This window comes from Phoca vitulina, unplaced genomic scaffold (genome assembly GCF_004348235.1).
Source record: "Phoca vitulina isolate PV1807 unplaced genomic scaffold, GSC_HSeal_1.0 scaffold33, whole genome shotgun sequence".
Taxonomy (NCBI): Eukaryota; Metazoa; Chordata; class Mammalia; order Carnivora; family Phocidae; genus Phoca; species Phoca vitulina.
In genome coordinates, this window is record NW_022589736.1 from 18,599,595 (window position 1) to 18,626,049 (window position 26,455).

The 26,455-nt window shown below is 39.1% G+C and overlaps 1 protein-coding gene across 1 annotated transcript; it reads right to left on the minus strand.

Annotated features, from left to right (window-relative positions):
- Positions 1–3,846: 3,846 nt before the first annotated feature.
- On the minus strand, positions 3,847–25,416 carry HACD1 (3-hydroxyacyl-CoA dehydratase 1). Its single transcript, XM_032425882.1, has 7 exons — positions 25,139–25,416; positions 16,299–16,416; positions 16,099–16,117; positions 15,934–16,022; positions 12,859–12,980; positions 8,280–8,458; positions 3,847–5,048 (listed from the first exon to the last, which is right to left on the minus strand). The coding sequence occupies exons 1-7, from the start codon at positions 25,393–25,395 to the stop codon at positions 4,966–4,968; spliced, it is 867 nt and encodes a 288-aa protein (XP_032281773.1). The 5' UTR covers positions 25,396–25,416; the 3' UTR covers positions 3,847–4,965.
- Between the last annotated feature and the right edge of the window lie 1,039 nt (positions 25,417–26,455).

Consider the following 26,455-nt stretch of genomic DNA (forward strand, 5'->3'; position numbering starts at 1 on the left):
TAATTATCATTAAAAGATGTAATACATTTTTAATGCTACAAAGTCTGTTTCTATATAAATTATGTTGCTTTTGGAATTGAAACAAAAAAGTAACACCAGATTTTGGTGAAAATGTTTATGCACCCAAGTTACAAATAAAGTTATGTCTTTGAAAAAGAATACTTGATGCTCAAAAATCTACATTCTCCCAGCTGAAAACCATTCAAAAGTCATTTTTTTGAGTACGCTTGCTGTAAATTAATCTTTCCCCTTCCTCAGTTCTTAAGATTAATTTCTGTTGCAAGGGTTCTAATGAAGTTCAGTTAAAGTTTAACTCAATAAAAACCAGGTTCTGAACATTTTAATTTAGATACAAACCTATTTTAGTCAACTGATGATTGAATTACAAATCATTCAGGCAAATTATGATTACTTTCTGTCATGCATATTTCTCAAAAATAGGAACATACACATTTTCTACAATCTTGAATATATTCCTTTGTGTGTATGTGAGACTAGAAGTTCTCTTCAATTAACAATACCACTAAACTGAAATCTCTTAACCTAGTTTCTAACTATGATGATGTCCATATATCTCCTATCATTAAATTCATCACAACAAAACACCTGCTACTCTGGATGTTACCACCGTTACCTGTCATGTTCTATATGTACTACATCAGCGCATGGACAGGGCAATTGTATGGTGATAAAATAATATATGCTTAAAAAAACATGGAATGTCTTACTTCTTCAGACTACGTGAGTTCAAGTTTTTCATTTGTATAAACTTCCAACTATGGTGTTCATTTTGATTAGAGACAATACAGAATGACACAGGAATGTTGTTTTCAGTGATATGAAGTACACTGATAGGGCATTTGTAAGAAGTCGTCTCCCTCCACCCGCTGATACTCGCCTACTGTACTGTTCCTCCAAGGTGACTCAATAACTAAATTGTCTGCACCAGCACATCTTGCTAAAAATGCAGACTTCTCAGCCCCACGGCTGGTGTACCCTCTGGGATTTAAAAAAAAATCCCAGTGCCTGATTTCAAACACCAACTCCAAAGAACTAGACCAACAGGCCTTCTATTACTAAAATACCTGCATGTTACCCTGTCACCAAAATATTAAAAAAACAGAAACCCTAACACATCCAAGTTAATATCACCAGTAAATGGAACAAATCAAAAAATCCTGCTGAAGAGTACATAAATGAAATCTAATCATGAAGAAACATCAAACAAACCCAAATTGAGAGACTTTCTACAAAGGAACTCCCCTATACTGTTGGAAATGTCAAAGTCATGAAGCATGAAGAAAAATCAGGGAGCTACTCTAGACTGGAACTGTAACATCTGAACCAGGACTGCGTCTGGTCTGGGAACATGGATGTGGTTTGTTCCCAACACCCTGCTGAGGAGGTTTGTGTGAGGTCCAGAGTCTAGAGAAAGGTACTGTATCAACGTGAGTTTCCTGATGTGGGTCATTGTACTGTGGCTGTGTACAAGGATGTCCTTGTTCTTAGGAAATATATAGTGGAGCCATCACAAGTGAATGTTGTCAACTTACTCTCAAATGGTTCACAAAATACACAGAGAGAGAGAGAGAGAGGGAGAGACAGAGAGGGAGAGACAGAGAAGGAATACTACATCAAATGGGGCAAAGTGTTAGGAGTGGGGAATTCAAGGGAAGACTATCTAGCATTCTTGCAACTTTCCTATTAAGTTCAAAATTATTTCAAAACAAAAAATGTTAAAAATATTTTTTAAAGCTGTCAATAGGAACACTAAACAAAAAATCTAAAAATTTTAGAATGTTTTTAAGCTTCATATCTAGAGGAACTACTTAAGTCTACTTAAGTTGTTTTGTAAATCTAGACTAAAAACATGAACAAACTGAATTTTCAATTCCATTCAATGCCTTCATACTAGAAATTACAAAACTGTTATTTTTTTCTTCTATCAGTTATATGTCTATTCCAGATCACTATATAGGTTAATGGAAAATACTTCTACGTTTTACACATTCATTTGAACAATATTTCAAATGCTGATTTCTATAGCTATTTTTTCTTACAGTTATTTCCTTCCTTTCCTTGTGCCTTAATGATTTATTTTATCAGTTTCATTTCTGTAATTGATTTTGAGTGTATTTGAAAAGTTTTAAACCAGAATGTTATTTAGTGGCACCGATGCACTTGTATACACGAGTAACAAAAAAATCCTGCCACATCGGATTACCAATCCATGACATTTTATAATTATTTTGCAATGTGATTTCCTAGCCAATCCAACTTAACAATTGTGTCAGAGGTCTTACTGTGTAGGGTGGAGAGAGGTATGATAGGAAAAAGATGCCAATTCCCTTCAACAGTCCTCGGCACTCAGTTGGCACAAAATAAATACTTGGGGGGTGCGGGTTATTGTATGATTCCATATCACCTGCCATGTCTCATCAGAAACCACAAGACAGTGGCATACCAAATAGATGCTTACAGGGCGCCTGGGTGGCTCAGTTGGTTAAGCGACTGCCTTCGGCTCAGGTCATGATCCTGGAGTCCCTGGATCGAGTCCCGCATCGGGCTCCCTGCTCGGCAGGGAGTCCGCTTCTCCCTCTGACCCTCCCCCCTCTCATGTGCTCTCTCTCATTCTCTCTCAAATAAATAAAATCTTTAAAAAAAAAAATAGATGCTTACAAATCCAAAGATGAGACAATAATGCTCCTGAGAGTCTACAGAGGTTAAGCAATAAAAGCTTTTGGTGAAAATGACTTTATTTTGGCATACTTCTAAAAAATTAAGTTGTAACAGGGTTGTTGTTGTTGTATTAGTATCAAGTTAGGGCTATGAAAAACAAAAGAAAAAAAAGACTTGCACGCACTGTACATATTGTATATCGATCTTTAAAGCTACGAAAAACAACCAGAATTTTGTGGAATGTCACCAAATATAATTGAAAGTTGCTAGTATCACAATTTCTTGATATATGTTTTTCAAATGCCAAGGTCTACAGGATCGAATGGAAGTTCTCTTTGATTCATGTCCTGGTTTGCCTACTGAAAAAGGAGAGTGAGGGTGACTTCAGGAGAATTCTAAAAGATGCAGGCGCAGAAAACAAGTGCAAAGGAATTTCAAACACTTTCTCTTTCAAATCAAACTCTCATTTAAGCACTTTATTTTTTACCCAAGGGACAGTTTAGAATTAGTTGAATATCGAAGATAACTGAAGATAAACTAAATCTAAAGTTTAGGGATACTATGCTAACAAAGGTCACTAAATAATAGTTTGATGCATTTTCATTTTTATTAAAGTTAATCACAATTCCTACCTCAGGATATTCCACAACTAAAGGAGAAAAAGAGTTATTACAGCTGCTTGAAGGGAGTGTAGGTTGAATGAACACACGTTTTAGGAACAGCATTTAAAATATTTTTCGTAAGACAGGCATCTGACAGGATCAAGATGTACGTGAGCTTCTTATGCTATGGCACCAAAGGGAAAAACTCCCTGGAAATTTCTTCCATATAAAAATTCAAGATAAAAACGGATCAAGTAGTGTAAAGGCAGAATGAACATTTGCATTTTGAGAATTAGTAACCTCATACATAGAATACACAGTGCTCGTTAAAACATTCAGCTGCAGAGAAATATTAAAATGTAATAAAGGAAATAGCACCTTTTAAAAATCATGTTATCTAAAATGAAAGTTTGCAAAACTATTCTGAACTGCAAATCTCCACATGAAGAAAACTGAGAAGGTGGTACCACAAAACAAAACAGTTTGGAAAAGTGTAATGTTACATGTTGACTGCAAGCACAAACAGTACAGAACACTGAAAACCAAAATTCCACCTCCATATCTGTAGTAGGCAAAAAAAAAAAAAAAAAAAAAAAATTCTTTTCTTTTAAAGTCACACATCTAATATTCTCTCTAAACTGGGTCAGTAGGCAGCATACCTTAATGTAACGGGAAAAATAATTAAAGGGCCTACTTAAGAATTAAAGCAGTACTGAAGTATCTTCAGTCTATCTACTAAACACATGGACAAGAGGTTTATTATAAGACTTCTTGCTTGAAATTCAATGGAATTCAGAATAAAATGAGTCTGTTAGGTCATACCCCAAAACTTTTCATTACCTAAGTCCCACAAGGGGATTATCAAAACATGATTTTTATTAGATGATTCCAGGTATAGAGGTATAGAGAAGCCTTTCTCAGCCAGAGTTCTGACTATAACATTATGATCAGACCCAATGTTATTCTTTTTTCACAAGTGAGGCAAAGTATACACTTACATTCTCTCTAATCCCTTAAAATCCTTACAGTTGAAAAGGTTGTCCTTGAAGGTTAATTCAAATAAAAACAAATTTGCTTAGCGGTATATGTAATTTTAACAGCCTAATCATATATGCAAAGAATATCTTCCAATTGTGAGATCTACTTGATAGCTACTTTATCAAAAGTCCTATCAGAGCAAATTATGTCTATGTTTTCCAAAATGATTATTAATCAAAAATGCTGCCTTATAACTTTTAAGAAACAGATCTTGGGTTCAGGAAATACCAATACATCATTAACATGTTATTATAATTCTGCATTTACTTTCATTTATAAATATCACATAAATACCACTGGCAAGTATCATAATGTTAAATCATTAAACTAATTTGTAAATATTGATTTAAAAACCTTGGAGCATACACTGCAAAAAAAAATATTAGTAAAATTTTTTTTAAAAAAAGGTTTTTTTCTCATTATTTTCTTAATGATCATCACCCACCCAGGAGTTGGTAATAAATAACGTGCATAGTTCTTATAGAAAATGTGAAGACAAATATTGGCAAATACCGCATGTCACGTTATATTTCTAAGAAATCATACAATCTGTAGTATTTCATAAAGTTGTTTATTCTTGTTATTGAAACTTGGACTCAAGTAATCCTGGTTATTCTGGAAAAAGCACCTTGTTAACGGGCATCATTTAATCATCCTTTTCTACAATCACCTCTCCGTGAAGCACCTTTCTTCTTTGGCGTAACATATGAAAATAGAGTTGTGGGAACACTAATGGAAAAAAGAAAACAAAGGAGGATGCTGTTGACCTTATACTTGAAACCTCTCACATGTACACACTCTGAGGGCAAGCACAGCATCCCCCGCCGCTGCCCACCCCCCCACCTCTCCTACCTCCCCCCTGTCCCCCCAACAGAGCTCAGGCTGAGAGCGCAGGCCGAGGCCCACACACCATAGGCCTCTGCAGTTTCCAGGCTCGCCTCCTTTTATGGCAGTTTTCACAAATTGAAGGTTTGTGGTAACCCTGCCTTGAGCAAGTCTCCTGGCACCGTTTTTCCAACAGGAGGTGCTCACTTCGTGTCTCTGTGTCGCATTTTGGGAATTCTCACAATATTGCAACCTTTTCCATTATTATTATCGTACTTGTCATGGTGATCTGTGATCAGTGGTAATGACTCGCTGAAAACTCTGATGATGGTGAGCATTTATTAACAATGAAGTATTTTTTAATTAAGGTGTGCACACTCTGATGCTATTGCACACTTAACAGACTACAGGATAATGTAAACATAACTTTTATATGCACTGGGAGACCAAAAAGATTCGTTGGACTCACTTTATTGCAATTTTAGCTTTAGTGGTCCAAACTGAACCTGCAATATCTCTGAGGTATGCCTGTAATGCTGGGGATTCTTTAGCAAAGTTAAGTATCTTGATAAATATACTTTCATAATGACCTGGGATGCTGTGCCAGAATGTTCCAGCACAAGGAAGACTGCCTTGCCTGGCCCCCTTTTCTTGGGTCCATCAGCTGTCCTGTACCATGAGGGGTCTCATGAACATATGTGGGTATCTAAGCCCACACAATCCAGCTTCATCCATACCCTTCACAAAGAGCTGCCCCTTGGCTACCCCTTGATCTCAGGGATGTGTATACTGGTGACATGGTTTACCCCTTAGGAGAACAGAACGGGGAAGACATCTATCCGTGCAGTCCCTAGATGCACACTCAGTGCCTTGTGGGCAGCAAATTCCAGGGTCTCAGGTTTCTAGAATGTGGTCTAGAAGGGAGGGAGGGCCTGTGTGGAGGAGTGATCAGGATCAGTGGAGGGCCAGAATAGGGCCCTCTAAAACAGGGCCCAGAGCAGGAGCCCCTCTCAGATTTGCTCAAATTATAGTGCTTTATAGTGTCAGAGCTAGAGGATGAACAAATTAACATCAGCTATAAACAATACAAATGTAAAAATATTTCTGAGACTGATGGACAGAACGATTAAAACCAAGTAACCTAATGACAAAAAAAAAAAAAAAAAAAAAAAGCTGAATATCTTGCTTAGGCAACTTTGGTGAACCATTTTTAGAACTTAACCCAAATGGAGCAAAAATGCACAACAGAGTTTATTTATTTATTTTTTTAAATTTAGGTACTGCCCATCCTGATAAATGTAATCATCATACCATACTCAGGGGTCTAAATATATTCAGGTAAAATACACTTAACGCTAACTGATTGATTATTGAAAATATGTCTAGAACATTCTGAGTAGTGTAGCAGAAGTATGGGCTTAAGTTCAAATACTAGCCTTATTTACTAGCTGGGTGATTTTTAAGCGATGCCTATAACACCCTCCTTGAAATGCCCTCTAATCTGTGATGTCGTTATTGAAAACTACCAGCACTTCTTTTGAGTGCTAAAGTACTCAGAGTACTGTTTAAATCCTTTAATTAACACAAAATTTAATAAACAAAATACAACTAGTTGTATGACTGCTAATATTAATAATCAGGTGGAAAACATCCCCCTGGTGGACTGCTCCAGCAAGTGGGACCCTCACGAAACGGTCAGCAGGGTGAACTGAGAAGCTGCCGCTGACACAGGCCAGAGTCTGCGTCTCCCAGGACACCTGAAAACACCCAGCCAACAGTTACTGTTTGATGCTTTCAAGCCATGACCTGCTGGGCCCTGGGTTTCCGTGGAGATGCCGCACTAGTCGTAAGGAAGAGGGGAAGCCGACCCCCAAACCTCTAACTGAGATATGAACGGAAGCGAGCTCTAGCTCTGCTCCAGACACGGCTGGGGAGGTGGACGGGGCTGCAGGTGACCAACCCCTGGGCCCTCCTGACCGCGCCCCCTCCTGGGGGACAATCTGATGAGAGTCAGGCTGAAATGGCAGCAGATGAGGGAAAGGGCAACAGGCTGACTCTCAGGTCAGTTTTGATTTTGAAAGAGTTTAAAAGTTGGAGGCCTCAAGGGACTAGCCAGGTTTTATGCTCACCCCCTTTACATATTTTTTTTATGTTTTATTTAAATATCACATCAATGCAGATTTTAGATGCTATAAACTTTTCTTATTTCCTTTGTTCCCTCACTGACACCAGAGCCTCTAATTTTATCGAGAAGGGTAAAGAACAGCCTTGCTTTACTTTCACATTCCCTGCTAGTGACTATCAAAATTTGACCTAAAAACCTACCACTATTGCCATTTAAGTGAAATGAGTAAAGCTTCACCAATTCACAGCAACTATTGAAAGGTGATGAGAAATTAGTGAAGAGGCTGAGTTTTTCAAAATATATTAAGAAAAGCAGTCTCATTATTTTCTACTATATCGAGCAACACACACAAGACTAAAAAGTACTCCTAAATAACTTTTCCAAGTGTATGCTCAAGGATTAGACAGAACTGACCTGACATTTTCTAGGGACAAAATGTTTATCTTCAGATAAATAACTAAATGCTGGCAAACAGTTCACTGATGTGTGTTCTATCTTTTCTTTAAAAAAAAAAAAAGTCAGATTCAGCTTCTCTTTATTTTATTTTATTTTTTTTAAAGATTTTATTTATTTATTTGAGAGAGAGAATGAGATAGAGAGAGAGAGCATGAGAGGGGGGAAGGGTCAGGGGGAGAAGCAGACTCCCTGCTGAGCAGGGAGCCCGATGTGGGACTCGATCCCGGGACTCCAGGATCATGACCTGAGCCGAAGGCAGTCGCTTAACCAACTGAGCCACCCAGGCGCCCTCAGCTTCTCTTTAAATGATTCTGAGAAAGCAATCATTTGTGTATTGATTTACTTACCTTTTTCCTTATAACTAGGAAAGAGTCCTTTTTGACTCACTCAACTCTTCCATTATTTAAAATTATGACTACACGTGGAGTTGAACAGAGGTTTTGATGTATTTGTAAGCCATCAAGTCTCATTGTTTATTACACTAGCGTATCATGATACTTCACGAAACGTTTGCAGCATATGCTTAATCAAAGTACTAATGACCGTATACTTACATGGTATATATGAGGCCATGGTTATAAGAAGAAAATAGTAGTAGTCAAAAGAGATATTGTATTTATTAGGAAGTCTTATCGAAAACATGCCCGTCTTCTTCACATATGGTAAGGCAGCATATATTGTAAGAAGTTCACCAACAACTCCGACAGGATATAAGATGATAAAAAAATTATATCTGGAGAAAGAAAGACCCCAGAGAATTATTTTTCTAGAATAATGACTGGATTTGACATGATCGTTCTTTTGCTACTACTGCCTTTAAACTTAAAAATATACATATTTACAGTGCCCCTCACAGGAGAAGGTTAATTTTTTTCTACTTTAATCATTTGCTTATAAAGTTAATTATCCTCCTTTTTTCTCATAGCAGTTTCCATTTTAGATGGCAAGACCTTAATAAAACAAGAAGTCAACTTACTTTACAGTACTGAAATAGTGGTATATGTGTTAACAATGTATATGTATGTAGTTTTGTATTGTAAAGGACATAAGTGTTGTAAATACTATATTGTAAAGTACCTGTAAGTATTATAAGGTATTGTAAAGGTAACTTCTTTGACACTTGGAATCAAAACTGAGTGGGTTTTTTTTTTTTTTTCCCTTCAGCTAGTCATTTATTGATCAAGTGCTGTGCTTTAGAAGATTAGTTATGATCTTAATTTTATATCTAAATCTTGAAATTACCAAAGTGGTTCTTGGAGGCATTTGGAAACCCCTTTGTGGCTACTAATTAAAAGATGATTAATTACTACTTCAGAAAACTGAAATAATACTACTAAATACATATTTATATGTTTAGTATATTTAATATATAAATAATACTAAAGTATCAGTAACTACTAATGAATATATTGTCTGAAACTAAAGCTCTCATAACAAAACAGGTAAGACAAGTTGTTTCCAAAATTCCCACATTAAAGGAACTGTCAGTGTGCTTAAAACTGAGAAAATTCTATTCAAAATCCCAAATCACAGTTTGTTCATTTGGGCTGTGGCAAGGTCTTTAATGCCCGGTAGGCCAGCCATTACTCTTGCCTAAGGTGAGGGGAAGGTTCTACAGGTTTCTATGGGCCTCCAGCAGGAAGAGCTTCAAGGACCCAAGGCAACAACCTTTCTCCATTAAAGAAAATCACTTTTCTCCAAGGCAGTTACCACAGAAAATAAAGGTTAAAATGTTGGTGGACAAGGATAGAAATCAAATTAATCCGCACTTTATTTCATCATTTAGTTGGCATTAAGATATTTGTAAAGAAATGTTAAATTTATCAGTATGAGAAACTTGGAGACAACTTAAAAATCACCTTATTATTGTATGTCAAGGATATACACAGCTAAGAGATGGTGCGGGAACAGAATTATTTGCCAAAATAGATTCAGGGGTAAAAGGAAAGACCAATGATCCTTTTACTGTCCCTGTTTATCCCCTCCTTGCCGTGGATATATCACCTGCTTTCTTCCTAGTCTTGTGTAGTTATTCGTATATTATTTAAATTACTCTCTTCCAATCTTAATTTCCTAGCTCAATTTAAAAATCATATAACAACATTTTATAATCCCTTCTCAAGTAAAACATTCAAACTTATTTACATAGTTTTTAAACTTTATGTGACTCTCCAATGATTTTTCTGGAAGCACTGTTCTTCAACAGAAAAAAGCATTATCACTCCTCGAGTAAACTAGTTTTTAAAGCCTTCAGCCACTGATTATTTTTAATGCAATGAGAACAAATTATATAATTTACTTTCTTTGCACTTGAAAAAGATTGCATGTCACCAACTCTGTAAGTTTTGATGGCAGCATGAGAAATTTAACTATCTATTCAGAAAAAGAATTCCTCGTTAAAGATTCCTAATTGTTACCTAAAAATTTTTTGAAGGGAATGCATTTTTGAAATTAACATGGAACATAATAACATACAAGTGCCTATTCAGTGGACTTATCTAGGAACACTTCTAATACGTAAGTAGAATTGAAGTATATTCAAACCGTCACAATAGGCCAGCTATTTATAAATAAGAAGCCATTCTTACCGTGAAGTTTTATTTGAGAATGACAGCTTCAACATTTGACTATAAATACAAATATTATTTCAGGTTTTTTAATGAGGTTGGCAAATACATATAGATGGTTGGAATCTTTTATGATTTTTAACATGCAATATAATTACTCATGATTATGATTAACTGACATGTATTATGCTAACACGTACATTTCAAAATTGAGAGATCTTGTAGTACTTGGTTTAACATTAATGCAATTGACAAAGGATTTCTAAACAGCAAATTTAAACATGTTTTGAACTTTTCCAGAAATTCAAGACATGCAAAATGCATTCCAAAAGGCAGACAGACAAAACATTAAAGACCATTATTTTTCACAAATAAATTTTACAAATACAGTAAATAAAGAGACTATATCATGAATTAGAATTTTCAAAGGTGCTGGAGGTCCAGAAGACTGAGGTCATGCAAGACGCAAGATGCACTGAGATGGATTCTAGGATTAGTCCGGCAACACTCCAAACTGCCAACCGTGTGAAAGGCCCAATCACTCCAAGTGAAAAAGTGCTCGGTTACAGTAAGAATAAAACCAACCTAACGTATAGAAATGGGAGCGCAGCTTTCTTATGAGAAACAATAGGTTTCAGCTCAAATTATAATTTTAAAGCATTTCAATAAACAAAGTGGTAAGCCACAAAAACTGTCTACAAAGGAGCGAGAGCATATAAAAAAGTCTTAGAGTATAAATATAATTAACAGTGATTATCCTTACGGAGGAGGATTATAAGCAATTCAAAAGGTCTTTTTTCCCTTCATTTTGGACTTTTTATATATTATATAGCTCATTATATTTGAACATGTATAATATATGAGTTATGAAAAAGGAGTAATAACTTAAGAAAAAGTGTTAGGCTCTTATTATACAGGGATCAAAAACAAATCTGACACTGGTTGTATGTTACCTTCAAACAAATTAGGAATGTGTTAATATAAATATCAGAGTTTTAAAAAATAGACATATGGACATAGTATTGTTTATAATATCTCAAAACAGGATTTATAATATTGGCAAACTGGAAATGATCTAAATTCGGGCAACAGAGAACAGGTCAGTCATACTATGGAATATTGGGCAGCATTAAGAGTTACAACTAGATCTAAACGTTCCTGTTTTGATTTAAAAAAAAAAAAAAAGAGCTCCAAGATATAAACAAAAAGCAAACATAATGTCATTCTATTTATGTTTTTAGAAACTCATGTTTGTGTGTTCACATTTTCATTAATATGAAAAAGTGTGGACAGGTAAACGCCAAGCTTTTTCCCTCCAGGGGAAAGTAGTGGTCAGGGAGGAGTATAAACAGGAACTTGCCATGTTGAGTCTATATATTTCTGCGCTTTTTTGAATTTCTTACAATGAAAACGTATTACTTCTGTAGTTGAACAAAAAATTTAAAGAATGAAAATACCGTCAAACCCTTTTACTTTACCTATGTGGAAGAGACATATAAGGGACAGAGATACATAGGGGATATAGCTGTCCTCCCCCAGCTGCCTCCTTGCACTTCCCACACCTGGCATCTCACATATCTGTTAGTTGTTTTATTTTTTTGGTCTCCTATGTCTCAAGAGGACAGAGTTTTTCTTGTTTTCAACCCTGCATCTCAGGCATGCATTCAGTACACAACACGTGTTATTGTTCTTGTGACTCTAAGTACAACCCAGGAAACAAAAGGAACAAATGTACACTGGTTTGTGATCTGTTCTTCAAATTGCAGTCTTGTTTTTATAATAACTTTGTAAAATATTGGTTGCTCAAAGAATTCAAACTTAAAAACAAAAAAACCGGAACATCTTTCACTTTAAAAATATATTTAGGGGCACCTGGGTGGTTGGTTAAACGGCTGCCTTTGGCTCAGGTCATGATCCCAGGGTCCTGGGATCGAGTCCCACATTGGGCTCCCTGCTCCACAGGAAGCCTGCTTCTCCCTCTCTCTCTGCCTGCTCCCCCCTACTTGTGCTCGCTCTCTCTCTCGCTCTCTGTGTTAAATAAATAAATAAAATCATTTTTTAAAAAAAGGATAGATATATTTAGAACCATTGAAATATAAATTTTGTCCACATTCCAAAAATACAGCTTAAGTGTGACTTTCAAAAATGTCTGTCTCTGCAAAGAAACTGAGATTGTATACATAAGATACTAAAAATTGTGGATACTAGATTATTAAAATAATTTAAATCATTCAGAAAAAAATGCCATATTTTTGGCACAGAATTTAATATAATTCAAAAAAATTTTAAGTTTTGCTTGCAAAGAAAAATGAATGACCAATTCATGTTATGTAAGGATACTGATATAACTTGTCTGGCATTGATTTTACTCAAAATATATATTAAATGTGATTTTTCTCTGATCATTAAATTAAGCTTTTAGAATTCAAGTTATAGCTCTGCTAATAGCCAAAAACACAGCATCCTGGCATCATGGGCTAAGACACAAATTTTCCTTCTCTGGTGTTAGCTCAGCACACACAACACGCATGCACTAGTGAGAAACTAAACGGCAAGACATCGCCACCTGGCCCATTTAATGAAGTATGGCAAGTGGTCGAGAAGACTGAATGTGTAGAAGGAATAGCGAGTGATCTCTGTCACAGTCCACGCGACCAGAAAAAGCACCACGCTCTCCTCATTCTGGATCTGCAGAACCACAGAGAAACCCACAGTGTGGTTTAACCTTCAACATTTTTCTCCATGAAGATATCTTAGTTATTTACTATGTGTCTTTGACTACGCTGGAATATCAGGGGCAGACAGAGGCAAGACAGAAAACTTAACGCTGTCACCATTACATAATTCATGACAACACACAAATATGTCCTAGGCACAGGAATGGTCACATTTCTACTGGTTTCTCTTTCTCAGCCTTTGCTCCGGCCGCTAACTCAACCAACCCATGACAACATCACCCCCTCAAAACCAGCGTGGGAACAATCTGATGTTCCAACTTTCTATGGGTCGTCTGAGGGTACCCATCCTACTAGAGCACTAGCTACTGCATATGTCCACTTGTCTTTTGTCCTGTGACCACCATTGAATTCAGGGCCTCACCGTCTCCATCCACACTACTGTAACAGCCTGCTAAATAGCCTCTCCACTCTTTATTCTCTTCATGAACAGACGTCTTCTCTTAAGCGCAAAACAAACAAAAACACATTTGGAAGCAGTGATTCTGTGATTTAAAAGCTTCTTTGGCTCCCTATTGCTTAACAGGAGAAAAGGATCGTATTCAAGGTTCTCCGCAATCTGGAGCTCAGGAATCTCCCCAACTTCATCTGCAATCTCTCAACCTCCCACTACCAGCTCTCTCTCTCTGGTGACACCAACTTAGTATTATTTCCAGAACATCCTCTGAACGTTTGCATCTTAACACATGCTATTCCCTCCAATTAGAATGCTACTTACTCCCTTGTTAGTTCCCACGGGAAACCCTTTCTCACCCTTTATGATCCAGCTAAAGCATCACGCCCTCTGGAAAACTTTTCCCAAACCCCTCCTTTCGCCCTGAGCAGTTATTTGCTCACTTTCTTTGTTCATATCTGTATTATAACACTTGCCGATTTGTATGAAAGTCTGTCTACCTGACTCTTGTGTATGCATCAGTGCTCTCCTTATACATTCCTTCCTCGGGTAAGCCTGCCTTCCCTCCCTAGGTCAGGCTAAGTCCCCAGGTACATGGTAATACATACTCTTATTTCAAAGCACTAACACTAACATAATGAAACAATTACAGTTGACCCCTGAACAACGTGGGGGTTAGGGGCACCGACCCCTGCTGCGTAGTCAAAAAACCTGCATGTAAGTTTTGACTCCCCCAAAACTTAACAACTAATAGCCTACTGTTGACCAGAAGCCTTATCGATAACCTGTAAAAAGTTGATTAACACATATTTTGTATGTTGTATGTTATATATTGTATTCTTACAATAAAGCAAGCTAGAGAAAAGAAAATGTCATTAACAAAATCATAAAAGAAAATACACATAGTACTGTATTTATCAGAAAAAAATTTATAAAAAGAAAAAAATTCTATGTATGAGTGAACATGCGCAGTTCAAACGCGTGTTGTTCAAGGTCAGCTGTATTTGTGCAACTACTTGTTTACCACCTCTCCCAGTTACAGGATCCACGAGGCAGGGACTATATTTGTATTAACTGCCAGATCCCTAGCAAAGTCTCAGGTGTAGAACAGCTGTGCGATTAGTATTTGTTGAATGATTGGACATCTGTAAGACTGCCCCCCACTTCCCAACAACCAGTACGCATATAGCTGGAATGGCCCTATCCATTTTTGTAAATCCAGACATGAGCACAATGTCAAATGTATAGAAGTAAATGTTGGCTGAATTAATTAAAGAGGGGTGGAAAGGTACCGGTAGGAAACTCTTGTTGGAGAAAATTAAATAGTAAGACTAAGACAGAGATCCTTTGGAGGATAAAAAAGAGCGGATGGGTCTTTTTTCTCTTGGGGGCTGGCAACCCTTTAGATTCTCTCTCACTTCTTTTCCACAGCTGATGCTGGCCACCCTGTCTGGTCTCTCTTCTTCCTCAGTCTTCAGACTCTTTGTAGTCCCGGCCCAGCTATTATATTCGCTCACTGTCTGGAACAGTCTTTCTTTTATTCTGCTTATGGTGGACTCCTGCTTTTAAACTACACAGCAATCTGAATACAAAGTCTGGCTCTCCGCGTGGCCTGCACTCACTGCTAAGTGCACAGCAGTCCCTGGTGAGGGGCCAGGTGGACCGAGGCAGTTGAATGAAAGACGGTGATCTGGAGAGGCTAATGGGCAGAGTGGTGAGAGAGCAGAAGGGCAGTGATCTGTCCCTGTGCAGATGGGGGCCAGTGAGTCTCATAGGCAAGGGAAGGGAGTGAAGGTATCATTTCAAGCAGACGAGGGACAAGAAAGGCATCTCAGGAATGGAAAGAAGGCCAGAGATCTGTCCTCAAGTAGCCAGGAGACGCCGGAGGCTGTCAGAAGGTCAGAAGGGCCCATCTGGGAAATGTTTCTGTCATGGGTTTAAAAGGCCCAGTGTCTTGACATAGTGAGCGTGGTGTGTGTTTGTCTAGAAGGGTTTGAGCCATTAATTAGATTCAGGTCTGTCTCCTGTCATGCCTCAATAAATAATATGCTAATTTCCCCTAAGCTCCCCAGCCCTTCCAACTTTTCATTTAGTCTTTCCCATTTGCTCAGATCTACAGAACTATATTTGCTTTTTACGCCTGTTGCTACAACACTCCATGGTGAATGAGGAAAAACACAGTTTATAGTGGCGACTTCAATACATAATCAAAGAGAATACACATCAATAAAAATTTTCAGTTAACTATTTGACAGAATATGAATATCAATTTTAAAAACTGGGAAACATCAGGAGAATAGATTATGGATATAAATATTTAGTTTTGCTTGTGTTTCAAGGTCATTCTACTAATGCACTAAGTCAATGTACAATCACACTTAAATCCAAACCCAGCCCCTTTTTTGTCTAGTGGTTCTGCTTCCTGAAATATAGCAATGTTAGTATTTTAGATTCCTATTAATAAAAAAGCTTTCCTGCAGGCTCATGAAGAGAACATGTTAGTGTCACTTACTGCTTTTATACTGTGAGTAATGAGCCACACCATAAAGATTCTTGAACTCACTTGGACCCCAGCCACAATCACAGAAGTAGGTACAATTCCTTAAAGAGAAAAACAGGTCAACCATTGCCCTAAAGGCAATTTATACTGACAATAAAAATTAAATCAGAAACTCACCAATTAAACAGTGGACTATCTGTAAGCAAATAAAAAAAATCACAAGTCAATAGCATGCAACATAATATAAATCCCTGCGAACACTGGTTTTCTACAAATCCGTAGGTGGTTTGTCATCAGCAAAATGAGGCTGATTTTGCTCAACAAATAATTTTTCAAATAAATATTACAATAGGAAAACAGCGTCATTAAAAACTTACCTCAAGCAAGGCAAATGTCTGGAAAAATTTAAGTGTCTTCTGAATACTTTTATATAAACCTTTGTGTGTTCCTTTTTCCATATAAAAACGTACCATGGCAATAGCTAAAACCAACCACCTAGAAGAAATAAAAGTATTTCATAAAGTTCTATCAAAATGAATACCAAGGATCTTCCTGAAAATAAATGGCATAGTTTATATAGTAACATGTTGTTTTATTATGTTCTCAGTTCATTATTCTATTTAACAAAACCCACAGGAAGAAATGGCATTGTTTTTACACTGACTCTTCAAGGGGATGAATAGAACATGTTGGAGATCAACTAGATTCAAATGTCAAACAATGTCTCTTTCATGTTTGGTTTCAGCAGACAGACTGAAGAAGTGATGTACCCAAAATGAGGTTATTATAAAGCATTTCATAATTATATAAATATTTCTTAAGGTAAAAACCTGTGAGTGTGTATGTACTTATACAAATATATGGTATATATTTATATGTAAGCATAAGTAAAAATCTTTCATAATAATTTTTTTTAGAATTTGCACTAAATAATAACAACTGTTGTGCCACAGAAGGCATCCAGAAGGTCAGATATGGGCCTGCTTTCAAAGAGTTCGTTTTACAAAAAGGACAAAATACATATACCTTGCCTTTTCAAGCTCTACTTCTATGCGACAGGTTGTGTGCTGTGAATGACCGGCACTCCACACACAAGCTGCGCCTGCGAAGACCAGCTTTCTCACCATACACTCAATCTGCTAGAGACACTAAGGAGAGTTCATTGTTTTCCAGTTTCCTTCACAATTACAAGCACTTTTAAGTTTTAAAAAGTTACACCATCTGTAACTTTTTAAAATCTTTAGTAACCCACCCACGGAAAGGAATAGCTACTCCAGGCTTTTTTAATTCAATGGTCTCCAAAGTGTCTACTTACATGGGTTTATGAATGATAACATTATTATATGGCTTTAACTTTTTAATTAAAGAACACTCATAAAAAGGACAAATGGCTTTAAAGATTCCCCACAAAGGAACTACGGATTGAATACGATGAACACGGTCAACAAGGTCAACGGAAGAAGATGGAGGCTTGTGCTTCTCCTCTGGGCACTTCCACTCCTCCTCAGCACACACTGAGGGGAAAGCAGGGATGTACGTTCCTATGAGGTGTGACAAGAAGTCAGGTAAAATCTGAAATTATCAGCAAGACCTTCCAAAGATGGAAATGTTAATGATACCAACAACGCTGATAATAACATATGTACTTTTAGAACGCTTTTAATGTTCTAAATGCACATTTAACATATTAATGTTTCATGCTCACAAATTCCCTGTGAGGAAGGGACTGCTATTATCCTATTTTACTGCTGAGGAAACAGGCAGAAATGGTCACAGAGCCAGGCAGCGGGGGATGTAAACCCACCGCTGAGCTCAGAGTCTATGCCCTTGAACCACGATGCTGTACTGGTCTGGCTCTAGGTATATACTGTGCCTTGGGATATTAGTTAATCATAGTATTTGGTATATTTGAATTACAAGTAAATTTTAAAAGTTATAGAGAGAATTATGCTCTAATATTTTAACTGATAGTAGTGTGCTATCAAAAAGGTTTGAGGGCCACTGTTATAGATGAGACAGTCACCATGCAGAGGTGTCAAGTGACTTACTCTAAGTCTTAAAGTCAACAGTCCAGGTAGAAATAGACCCCTTGAGGTCTCCCAACGCCCCATGCTATTCTCTCTCCATGATACCCTGCCTTTACTGGATTCAACTGATGGTTTCATCCCATATGTGGACCAACTGATGGCTTCATCCCATATGAGGGTCAATGCTGAATTCTGTGCTGGGCTAATCTGGGTGATGTTTTATATGCCTTCTAGGTTTAAAATATTATGATTTCACCATCTTCAATTCTAAGTCCCTACACTAACAATAAGAAAACAAAAAACATATTAAGATGTTTATATTCACATTTTTCATACACTTGTCTCTCTTTTTTTTTTTTAAGGAAAATCCAAATCAGATTTTTACAAAAGATCATGTTAAGAGGTAATTATTAACCTACCAAAGAATTCATCAAAGGATTCATTAGATGGCAACTTTTCTACATTTTTAAAGAGCAAGATATAAAAATCCACGTATTATAACATGGTAACAAATTTTACTGTTGTTCCATAGGTGGCAGCATTGTACCACCCAATATAGTATTAGGCTCTTAACAATTACTAACTTGTTCGGAAATAAAAGAAATTAACACTCTGGGTGGGGTGAGAAAGGACCATGGAGCCATCTATCCTAACTTCTCAACTGTTTTTCAGTCACTGTGGCCAGAAACTTATCTGAACTAATGAGTGCTCACTTTCTAAACCCACCATCACAATGGGATGACAAAGTCTCCCATAGGGGCCCTACATTTAAATTTGCACTTCCTACATTCATCGGTTTAGTAATTGTAATTAAAAAAAAAAATGCAAAAGCAAGTAGAGCTTCTGCAACTGTGAATTATTTATTTTTTTTTTTTAAGATTTTATTTATTTATTTGACAGAGAGAGAGACAACGAGAGAGGGAATACGAGCAGGGGGAGTGGGAGAGGGAGAAGCAGGCTTCCCGCGGAGCAGGGAGCCCGATGCGGGGCTCGATCCCAGGACCCTGGGATCATGACCTGAGCTGAAGGCAGACCTTAACGACTGAGCCACCCAGGCGCCCCTGGAATTATTTTCTAGAAGGTTCTGTTTTTAAAAAATAGGCCAGAGCGACGGATTACCTAAATTTGAACCCAGATGGATATGCTCAGTCTTTGAGAAAGTACTCTTTTTGGAAAATATATAAACATGTGCTTTCTATGTAAAAGATTGCTTGCTTTTTAGCTTAATTCATTTCTTTATTCATTCATCTTCACGTTCAACATTTATTGCTAAGCCAGGGAGTGTGCTACATGTTGGGAAATTGGAAATAAATAAGACCTAGACCTTGCCTCAAGGAACTATTAAATTAGTTAAGTGGAGAAAACAAAATAGTGCTGTAACAGGAGGTATGAATCATAACTCACTAAACACAGGGCCTTCTTGCCATGTCACTACGCTATGATGACCCTGAAAAATCTTATTGAAAGAGGAGTTCTTTCTTTGGTTGTCTCTGGTGCTTCTTTCTTTTCCTCCTGAGGTTTCTTGGAGACAACCTGCTCCATAGGGAACTTGGCTTATCTACACCTGTATCTTCTTTTTTTATTTCAACACTTCTTTTTAGATTTTAATTATGAACAACTTCGCATATACCCAATGATACAGAGAAGGGTATAAGGAACCCCCATGAGCCCACTGCCCAGCTTCAAGCATTATCATCTTATGGACAATCCTGTATCATCCAAACCTCTATTTGCTTCTCTCCTCACCATCCCCTCCCCTCATTACTTTGAAGGAAATCTCATACCTTCTATAGTTTGATTCATAATAAGAGGATTGCTTTTAATAAACATTACCATAATACCACAATCCCATGTAAAAAAAATCTTCGGTCACAAAACATAGAGGCAGGATATAAATTTTCTCAATTGTCTCATAATTTTTAAAATTCATGATTGAAATAAAGTTCCTATGTTGTAATTAGTTGCTGTGTCTTTCATGACTCTTAATCTATAGGTTTCCCCTCCCTCCCTCTATCCATTCATCTCTCCTTCCCTCTCTTTCTCGTGAAATTTGTCTGTCGAGAACACTGAGTGGTTTGTCTTGCAAGGTTACCCACATGTCATTTATTATGTTCTCTGTCCCCTGTATTTCCTGTGAAGTTGACAGTTCCATGTGCTTGATCAGACAGATTCACATTCAAGGCTAATTCCTAAGTTATGTTGTGTACTTCCCTAAAGAGCACATAATTTCTGGTCGTCCCTTTTGTTTGTGATGTTAGCACTCACTGCTGATCATTGCCCAGAGCCATTATTTCAGCATTACTGAAAAATGATGATATTCTAATGTTATCATTTCTTCTTGACACCTCCGATAAAGTAACCCTGCGGAGGCTTGTCCCAGAGATGGTCTTTGACATTCATACCATCCATACTTTCATATATTGTTCATTGACACCTCTAAACTTCCTTTCCTAGACTAAATTGAAACTTTTATTTAGCAGCCAATAGGTTTCAAGGTACTGCACATAGACACTCATGCCAATGGAGTTAAGCTGAAAGGTTCATGAAAGAAAAAAAACAGATAAACTGGATTTCATTAAGAGTAAGACCTTCTGCTCTTTGAGAGACACTGTGAAGAAAATAAAAAAACCAAGCCACAACTAGGAGAAAATATTTACAAATCACATATCTGATAAAGACCTATATCCATACTATATAAAAAACTCTCAGAACTCAGTAATAGAAAAATCAAACAACCTCATTTAAAAAAGGGGGGGGCAAAATGGGGCGCCTGGGTTGCTCAGTTGTTAAGCATCTGCCTTCAGCTCAGGTCATGATCCCAGGGTCCTGGGATAGAGTCCCACATCTGGCTCTTTGCTCAGTGCGGAGCCTGTTTCTTCCTCTCCCATTCTCCCTGCTTGTGTTCCCTCTCTCGCTGAGTCTCTCTCTGTCAAATAATAAAATCTTTAAAAAAATTATAAAAAATAAAAATTAAAAAATTAAAAAGGGCAAAAGATTTGAACAGACACTGTACCAAAAAAGATACACAAATGGTAAGTAAATGCATGGAAAGATGTTCAGTGTCATTAGTCACTAGGGAAATGCAAAATAAAATCACAATGAGATAACACCGCACACCTATCAGAATGTCTAAAATTACAGTGACTGACCATACCAAGTTTTGGTGAGGATATACAGCAGCTCTCATTCATTGCCCATGGGGATGTAAAATGGTACAATCACTCTGGAAAAGTTTGGGCAGTTTCTTAAGAAATCAAGAATGCGACTACCATATGACCCAGCCATTCCACTCAAAGATATTCATCCGAGAAAAATGAAAGCATATGTCCAAAGACTTGTACCTGAATATTCATAGCTTTGTCATGCCAAAAACTGGGAAGAACCAAAATGTCCATCAACAGATAAATGGATAAACAAGTTGGATAAACAAGATCCATACAATGGATCTACCCTCCTCAGGGATAAAATACATGTCTGTTACTTAACATTTTGGGAAATGTATATGCCTGAACCTTGGGTATGGTGCTCTAATAACTCACACTATGTATACTCTGAAATTATCTTAAGTAGTTTCTCTCTCGGTATCATTCACCTTGCTGATCACTTCATATCCATGATCTTTTTATTCTTTGTAATAATCTAGTAAAGGAGCTGTATTGTTTCAATTTACAGATAAGAAAACTCAGGGTCAGAGAGTTTAAGTAACTTATCTGAGGCTACCCAGCAAAACAGGAGCGAAGCATAGCCTCTAACCAACACCTTATTGTACTATTTACAGATTAAAATCCAAACATGTTAGCAAGGCATTTAAGGCCCTGTGCAGTGGTCCATGCTCCCCATCGAGCTTCATCTTCCCCCTACACTTCAGGCCCACTTGCTACTGCCTGAACATGTCTAGGAATGTCACATCTCTGTACCCTAACTCATGCTGTTTCCTCATCCATGCCTATCAAATCCTACTCATCCTTCAGAGCTCAGTTGAAATGCTATGATCTCTACCACAAAGCTTTCTCTGATTCCCCCTACCTGTCTGACCTGTCACCTCTGTCAAGCACTTAACTCATTCTGTCTTTTATTGCAATATATAAATGCCCCCCGGGTTATACTTCTTCAAGGACAGAGCCTAAAATATTTATCTTATGTCTCTCATTTGACCAAGGACAATGCACTTGACACATATGGGCTCAAAAGTCCTGAAAAGAAAAAGAAAAAAAAAAAACCACCAGAGAGAGAGAGAGAGGGGGAAATACTCACTTCTCTGGTCAAATACCTATTATGAACAAGTACCATAAAAATCCTCACATCCTTTAAAGGTGTAATTCTACTCTGGGGAATTCATCCTAAGTAATTTAACAGATACAAATAAAAGCAAAATGTCATTAGAGGAATGAGCTAATCTGTTATTGTACATTAAATCTATACACTCTTATGTAGCCATGAAAGAATATTTTTATGAAAACTATACAGAAATATTTGGTAGGATATTAGGTGAAAATAGAATATATAAAGAGCAGATACCCTAACTGCAATGCTCTATAAGATGCGTTTAGCAGCTTACACTCTAATGAGGGCATGACAGACAATAAGCAATAATACGAAGTAGTAAAATACGTTGTACAGTTATATGGCAATAAGTGCAATGAGAAAAATAAAGCAGGCAAGAGGAATAATAGCATAATGGGGATATATGCTATCTGAATGAAGATATTCACATAAAAGATAAGAAAAAAGGTCATGCTAAGCTTATAAAATTAGGCAAGTTCTTTTTTTATATTTATGTAAATACTTATCTATTATTTTATTGTTTTCAAAACTATTACAAAAATTTAATATACTTCAAAGTTCTGCTAAAAGAGAAAAACAAATTAAGTGAACAAAAAGAACCTCAGCTAACCCTGTGCTATCCGTACTATTCAATGTATACCTTGGTGTCCCACTTTCCATACTACAACTTTATTTACCTCTGTTCTCCAACACCACCCTCCAATTAGATCAAGAAAATATGCCAGGCTTTCTTGCATCTCATGTCTATTTCTAGAATTTATCTCACTCGAAATATCTACTCTCCACATATGCCAATCCTATTCCTTCTTCAAATCTCAGTGCCTCTAAAAGCCTCCCAAGGGTTACATGGATTATTCCATTTTGGTTACCTTTGCTCTTAAACAGAGGTGAAAATGACAAGGGACCTTCCCAATATAGGCAGGGAGACAGATAAGTTTCAGATACGGGGTAATTTGCTGGGCAGGTAGGAAAGATAGGAATGAAGTGTGAGAACACAAAGGAGGGAGCATTTAATTCTGCTCCAGATGGGCAGGTAGGAAAGATAGGAATGAAGTGTGAGAACACAAAGGAGGGAGCATTTAATTCTGCTCCAGATGGGGTAGAAGACCTGGAAACTTTCAAAGAGGATCGCTTGATTTAGAAATCATATGAGGAACAAGGAGGATATTATACAAAGAGTGAACGGCCTGAGCAAAAATGGAGGGAGCTGTGAAAATAAAAATGCATGGTGCTTTGCCGACATTATGGGTTACGGTTGATTTCAAATACAATAAAACTGGAAAGGGGAATCAGGGAGCATATTGCAAAGGCCCTTGAATGACCAACAGCCTAAATCCCTTAGATTACAGTGGAGGTACTAGGGAGTCATTGAAGGCTTTAAACTAGACTTATGCATTGATTTTCACTTTTAAAAGGTCAACCTGGTTTTCAAAAGGGAGAGTGGACTGAAAAGGAAAGGGAGAGCATACCAGTTAACAAACGGCAGGTATTCCAAAAATGTTCCAAAAACTGGGTAAGACTATCACAGGGGAGAAAATTCTCTCAGCTCCCACTGTAGCTAATGATAGCAGCCCATGGTAGGTACTCAATTGTTCTCTAGTTGTTCTGAATATATTATTTTTCTTCTACGAGATTATAAAATTCAGTAAAGCGTAAAGGCAAAGAAGTAGCATGTCTCTGGAGTCAGACTGTCTAGGCTGAAATCCGAGTCTTGACACCTGCTGGTTGTATGATCTTGAGCAAATTACTTAACCTCTTTGTGCCTCAGTTTCCTAATCTGTCAAATGTAATATCATGTATCCCTCACAGGATGGTAGAGAACTAAAAATGAGATTGTACATCTAAAGTAATCAACACAGTACCTGCCACATAGCATATCCTCAATAAATGTATTCTTTGTGAACTGTATTTGGTATTTAGGCTTACACTAAACACATAATAGGTACTCAGTACTGGGTCAAACCATTTATTCTTTTCTATAAGCCCCAGAGAAAGTTTAAGATAGTAAACGTTCCGCCACATTTATATAGATTAATAATACTTCATGTGATAATGACAAAATAACTTTTTAAAAAGACAATGCAATTTAGAAACAGAAGAGCATTTTCCCAACAGGTCTTGAAAAGCAGTCGACACACAAGTCACTTGGACAGCTCTTTGAAGAGCGATAGTCATTGTGTAACCTTAACTTGTAAGTCACACTCAAAGTCAGAAATAAAAGTACAGGGTATCAGTCACGAAGCATGGGGACATAAAGATGCTGGACACGAGGGCCAGGCTCTGATACGGCAGGGTTTTTAAAATACCGTCCCAAGTAAGAAGCTCTGGGGCTAAGGGGGGAAAAAAAAAATCAAAAATCAAAACTCGTGCTGACATGAACAGTTCCGAAAACTCTGCCCAGAGGTCTGCAGCACGAGGAAATGCACCGTGGGGGCCGCCGGCCCGACAGCTCCGGGGCCGCCGGACCCAGGCGTTTCTTCAGCAGCAGCAACAGGCAGCGGCGCCCGGGGCGGCCCGGCCGAAGCCACCTCCCCCGCGGGTCGGCCCCGCATTCCTGCCCGGGTCTATACTTAACCTCCGGCCCGCGCCCCGAGCCGCCGCGCCACGCCGTGCACCGTATTAGGCAATGCCCGGCTAGCATGGCCCCGGCCACCCCCCCTCCCCCCCGCCTTCTCCGCCCGCCTGCCCCGCTCCACTCCGCTCCATTCAACGCCCGCGGCCGCGCCGGCGCCCGCGCCCCTCCCCCACGGCTGCCGCCCGCGCCCCCTCCCCGCGCCGCGCCCACCCCGCCGCCCCGCGCTGTCGTCCCCCGCAGCCGCGAGCGCCCGCAGCCCAGCCGGCGCCCCGAGCGCTGAATGTCGGGGGGGTGGGCGGAAGGAGGAGAGGGCCCTTCTCGGCGCACGTACCCCGCGGTCATGGCGATGTTGTAGGAGGTGAGCCAGACAGTGGCCAACAAGCCGAGGCGCCTCCTCTTGCCGGTGGCCTCCTTCTCCTCGCCCGCTTCCGAGGCGCCGCCGTTGGTGCCGTCCTCCTCGCTGGACGCCATGGTAGCCGTGCACCCGAGGGAGGTGGAAGACAGGGGAAGGGGAGTGGGAGGGGGCCCCGCCGAGCGCGCCGCTGAAGCGCCACCGCCCGCTGCCGCCGCCTCCGTCAGGCTCCCCATGTGCCGCGCGCAGGGGGCTCAGCGCCGCCAGCCCGGCCGCCCGCAGGGGGAGGAGCGGGCGCCCCCGGCCGCCGCCCCGGCCGCCCCGCCCCCGGCCCTCGGGAGCGCGCGCGGCGCGGGGACCTGGCCGCCAGACCTGGGCGCCGGGGCTCGGGATCCCGTGAGCCCCCGGGTATGGTTTCGAGGCGGCTGAGTGGTTTCCGCTCCCACAGAAAGTTATCCGCGTCTCTAGCTGGGGGAACCTCCTCTTAGTGAGACGCCCCAGACGTCTTGGGCGCTGGTGACTTGCCCCCTCGCTAGTGCATTTAGTCGGGGCGGACGAAACACACCTGGACTTGGCATGACCCTGCCCCACCCAGCCTTTGGGAAGGTAGTTTCTGCAAGTGAGGACAGGCAGTAGGATCTTCCCGCTAAGTACGCATTAAGACCTTCTGGGGAAGGAAGAATCTCCCACTTCAGTCTGTTTCACTTCTGCGGGCCAGTGGGGCGTGTACAGGGGAATACAGTAGAATTGCCTCACTTGTGCGGATTCCCCTGGAGCCAGTGTTCTAAAGGCATTGACTTCAATGCAGCGTAGTGTTGGATGTTAGAGGGAAGCTGGAGGAAAGAGGACATGACAAGATACCAAACGAGAAAAGTTTGAGCAGATGTAGGCAAGCTACAAATATTGGCCTGACAAGAACCCTTTCCCGCAGGCAAGTATCCCACTGTTCTCTACTTTATCCCTTTCCTTTTGTATCTTCCTTCAAATACCCGTGCTTTCTCCCAATAGCTCTCTGCTCTTTCCCCTTAAAGCACACAGTTGGGAAGACAGGCTCCGGAGTCAGATTACTGAAATTCAAACCCCAAATTCCTGGCTCCATCAGTCTTACTAGCTTGTGAACTTGGGCATCTAAACTTTTCTATGCCTCAGTTTCCTCAGTGGGAACAATTTATAAACCCATGTCATGGGTTGTTGTGAGATGCAAGTCTCACACTTATAAAGCACACATATAAATAACCCACACTTAAATCACCCACATAAATCCCTTAAAGGTCTGAAGCAGTTGGAATCCCCACC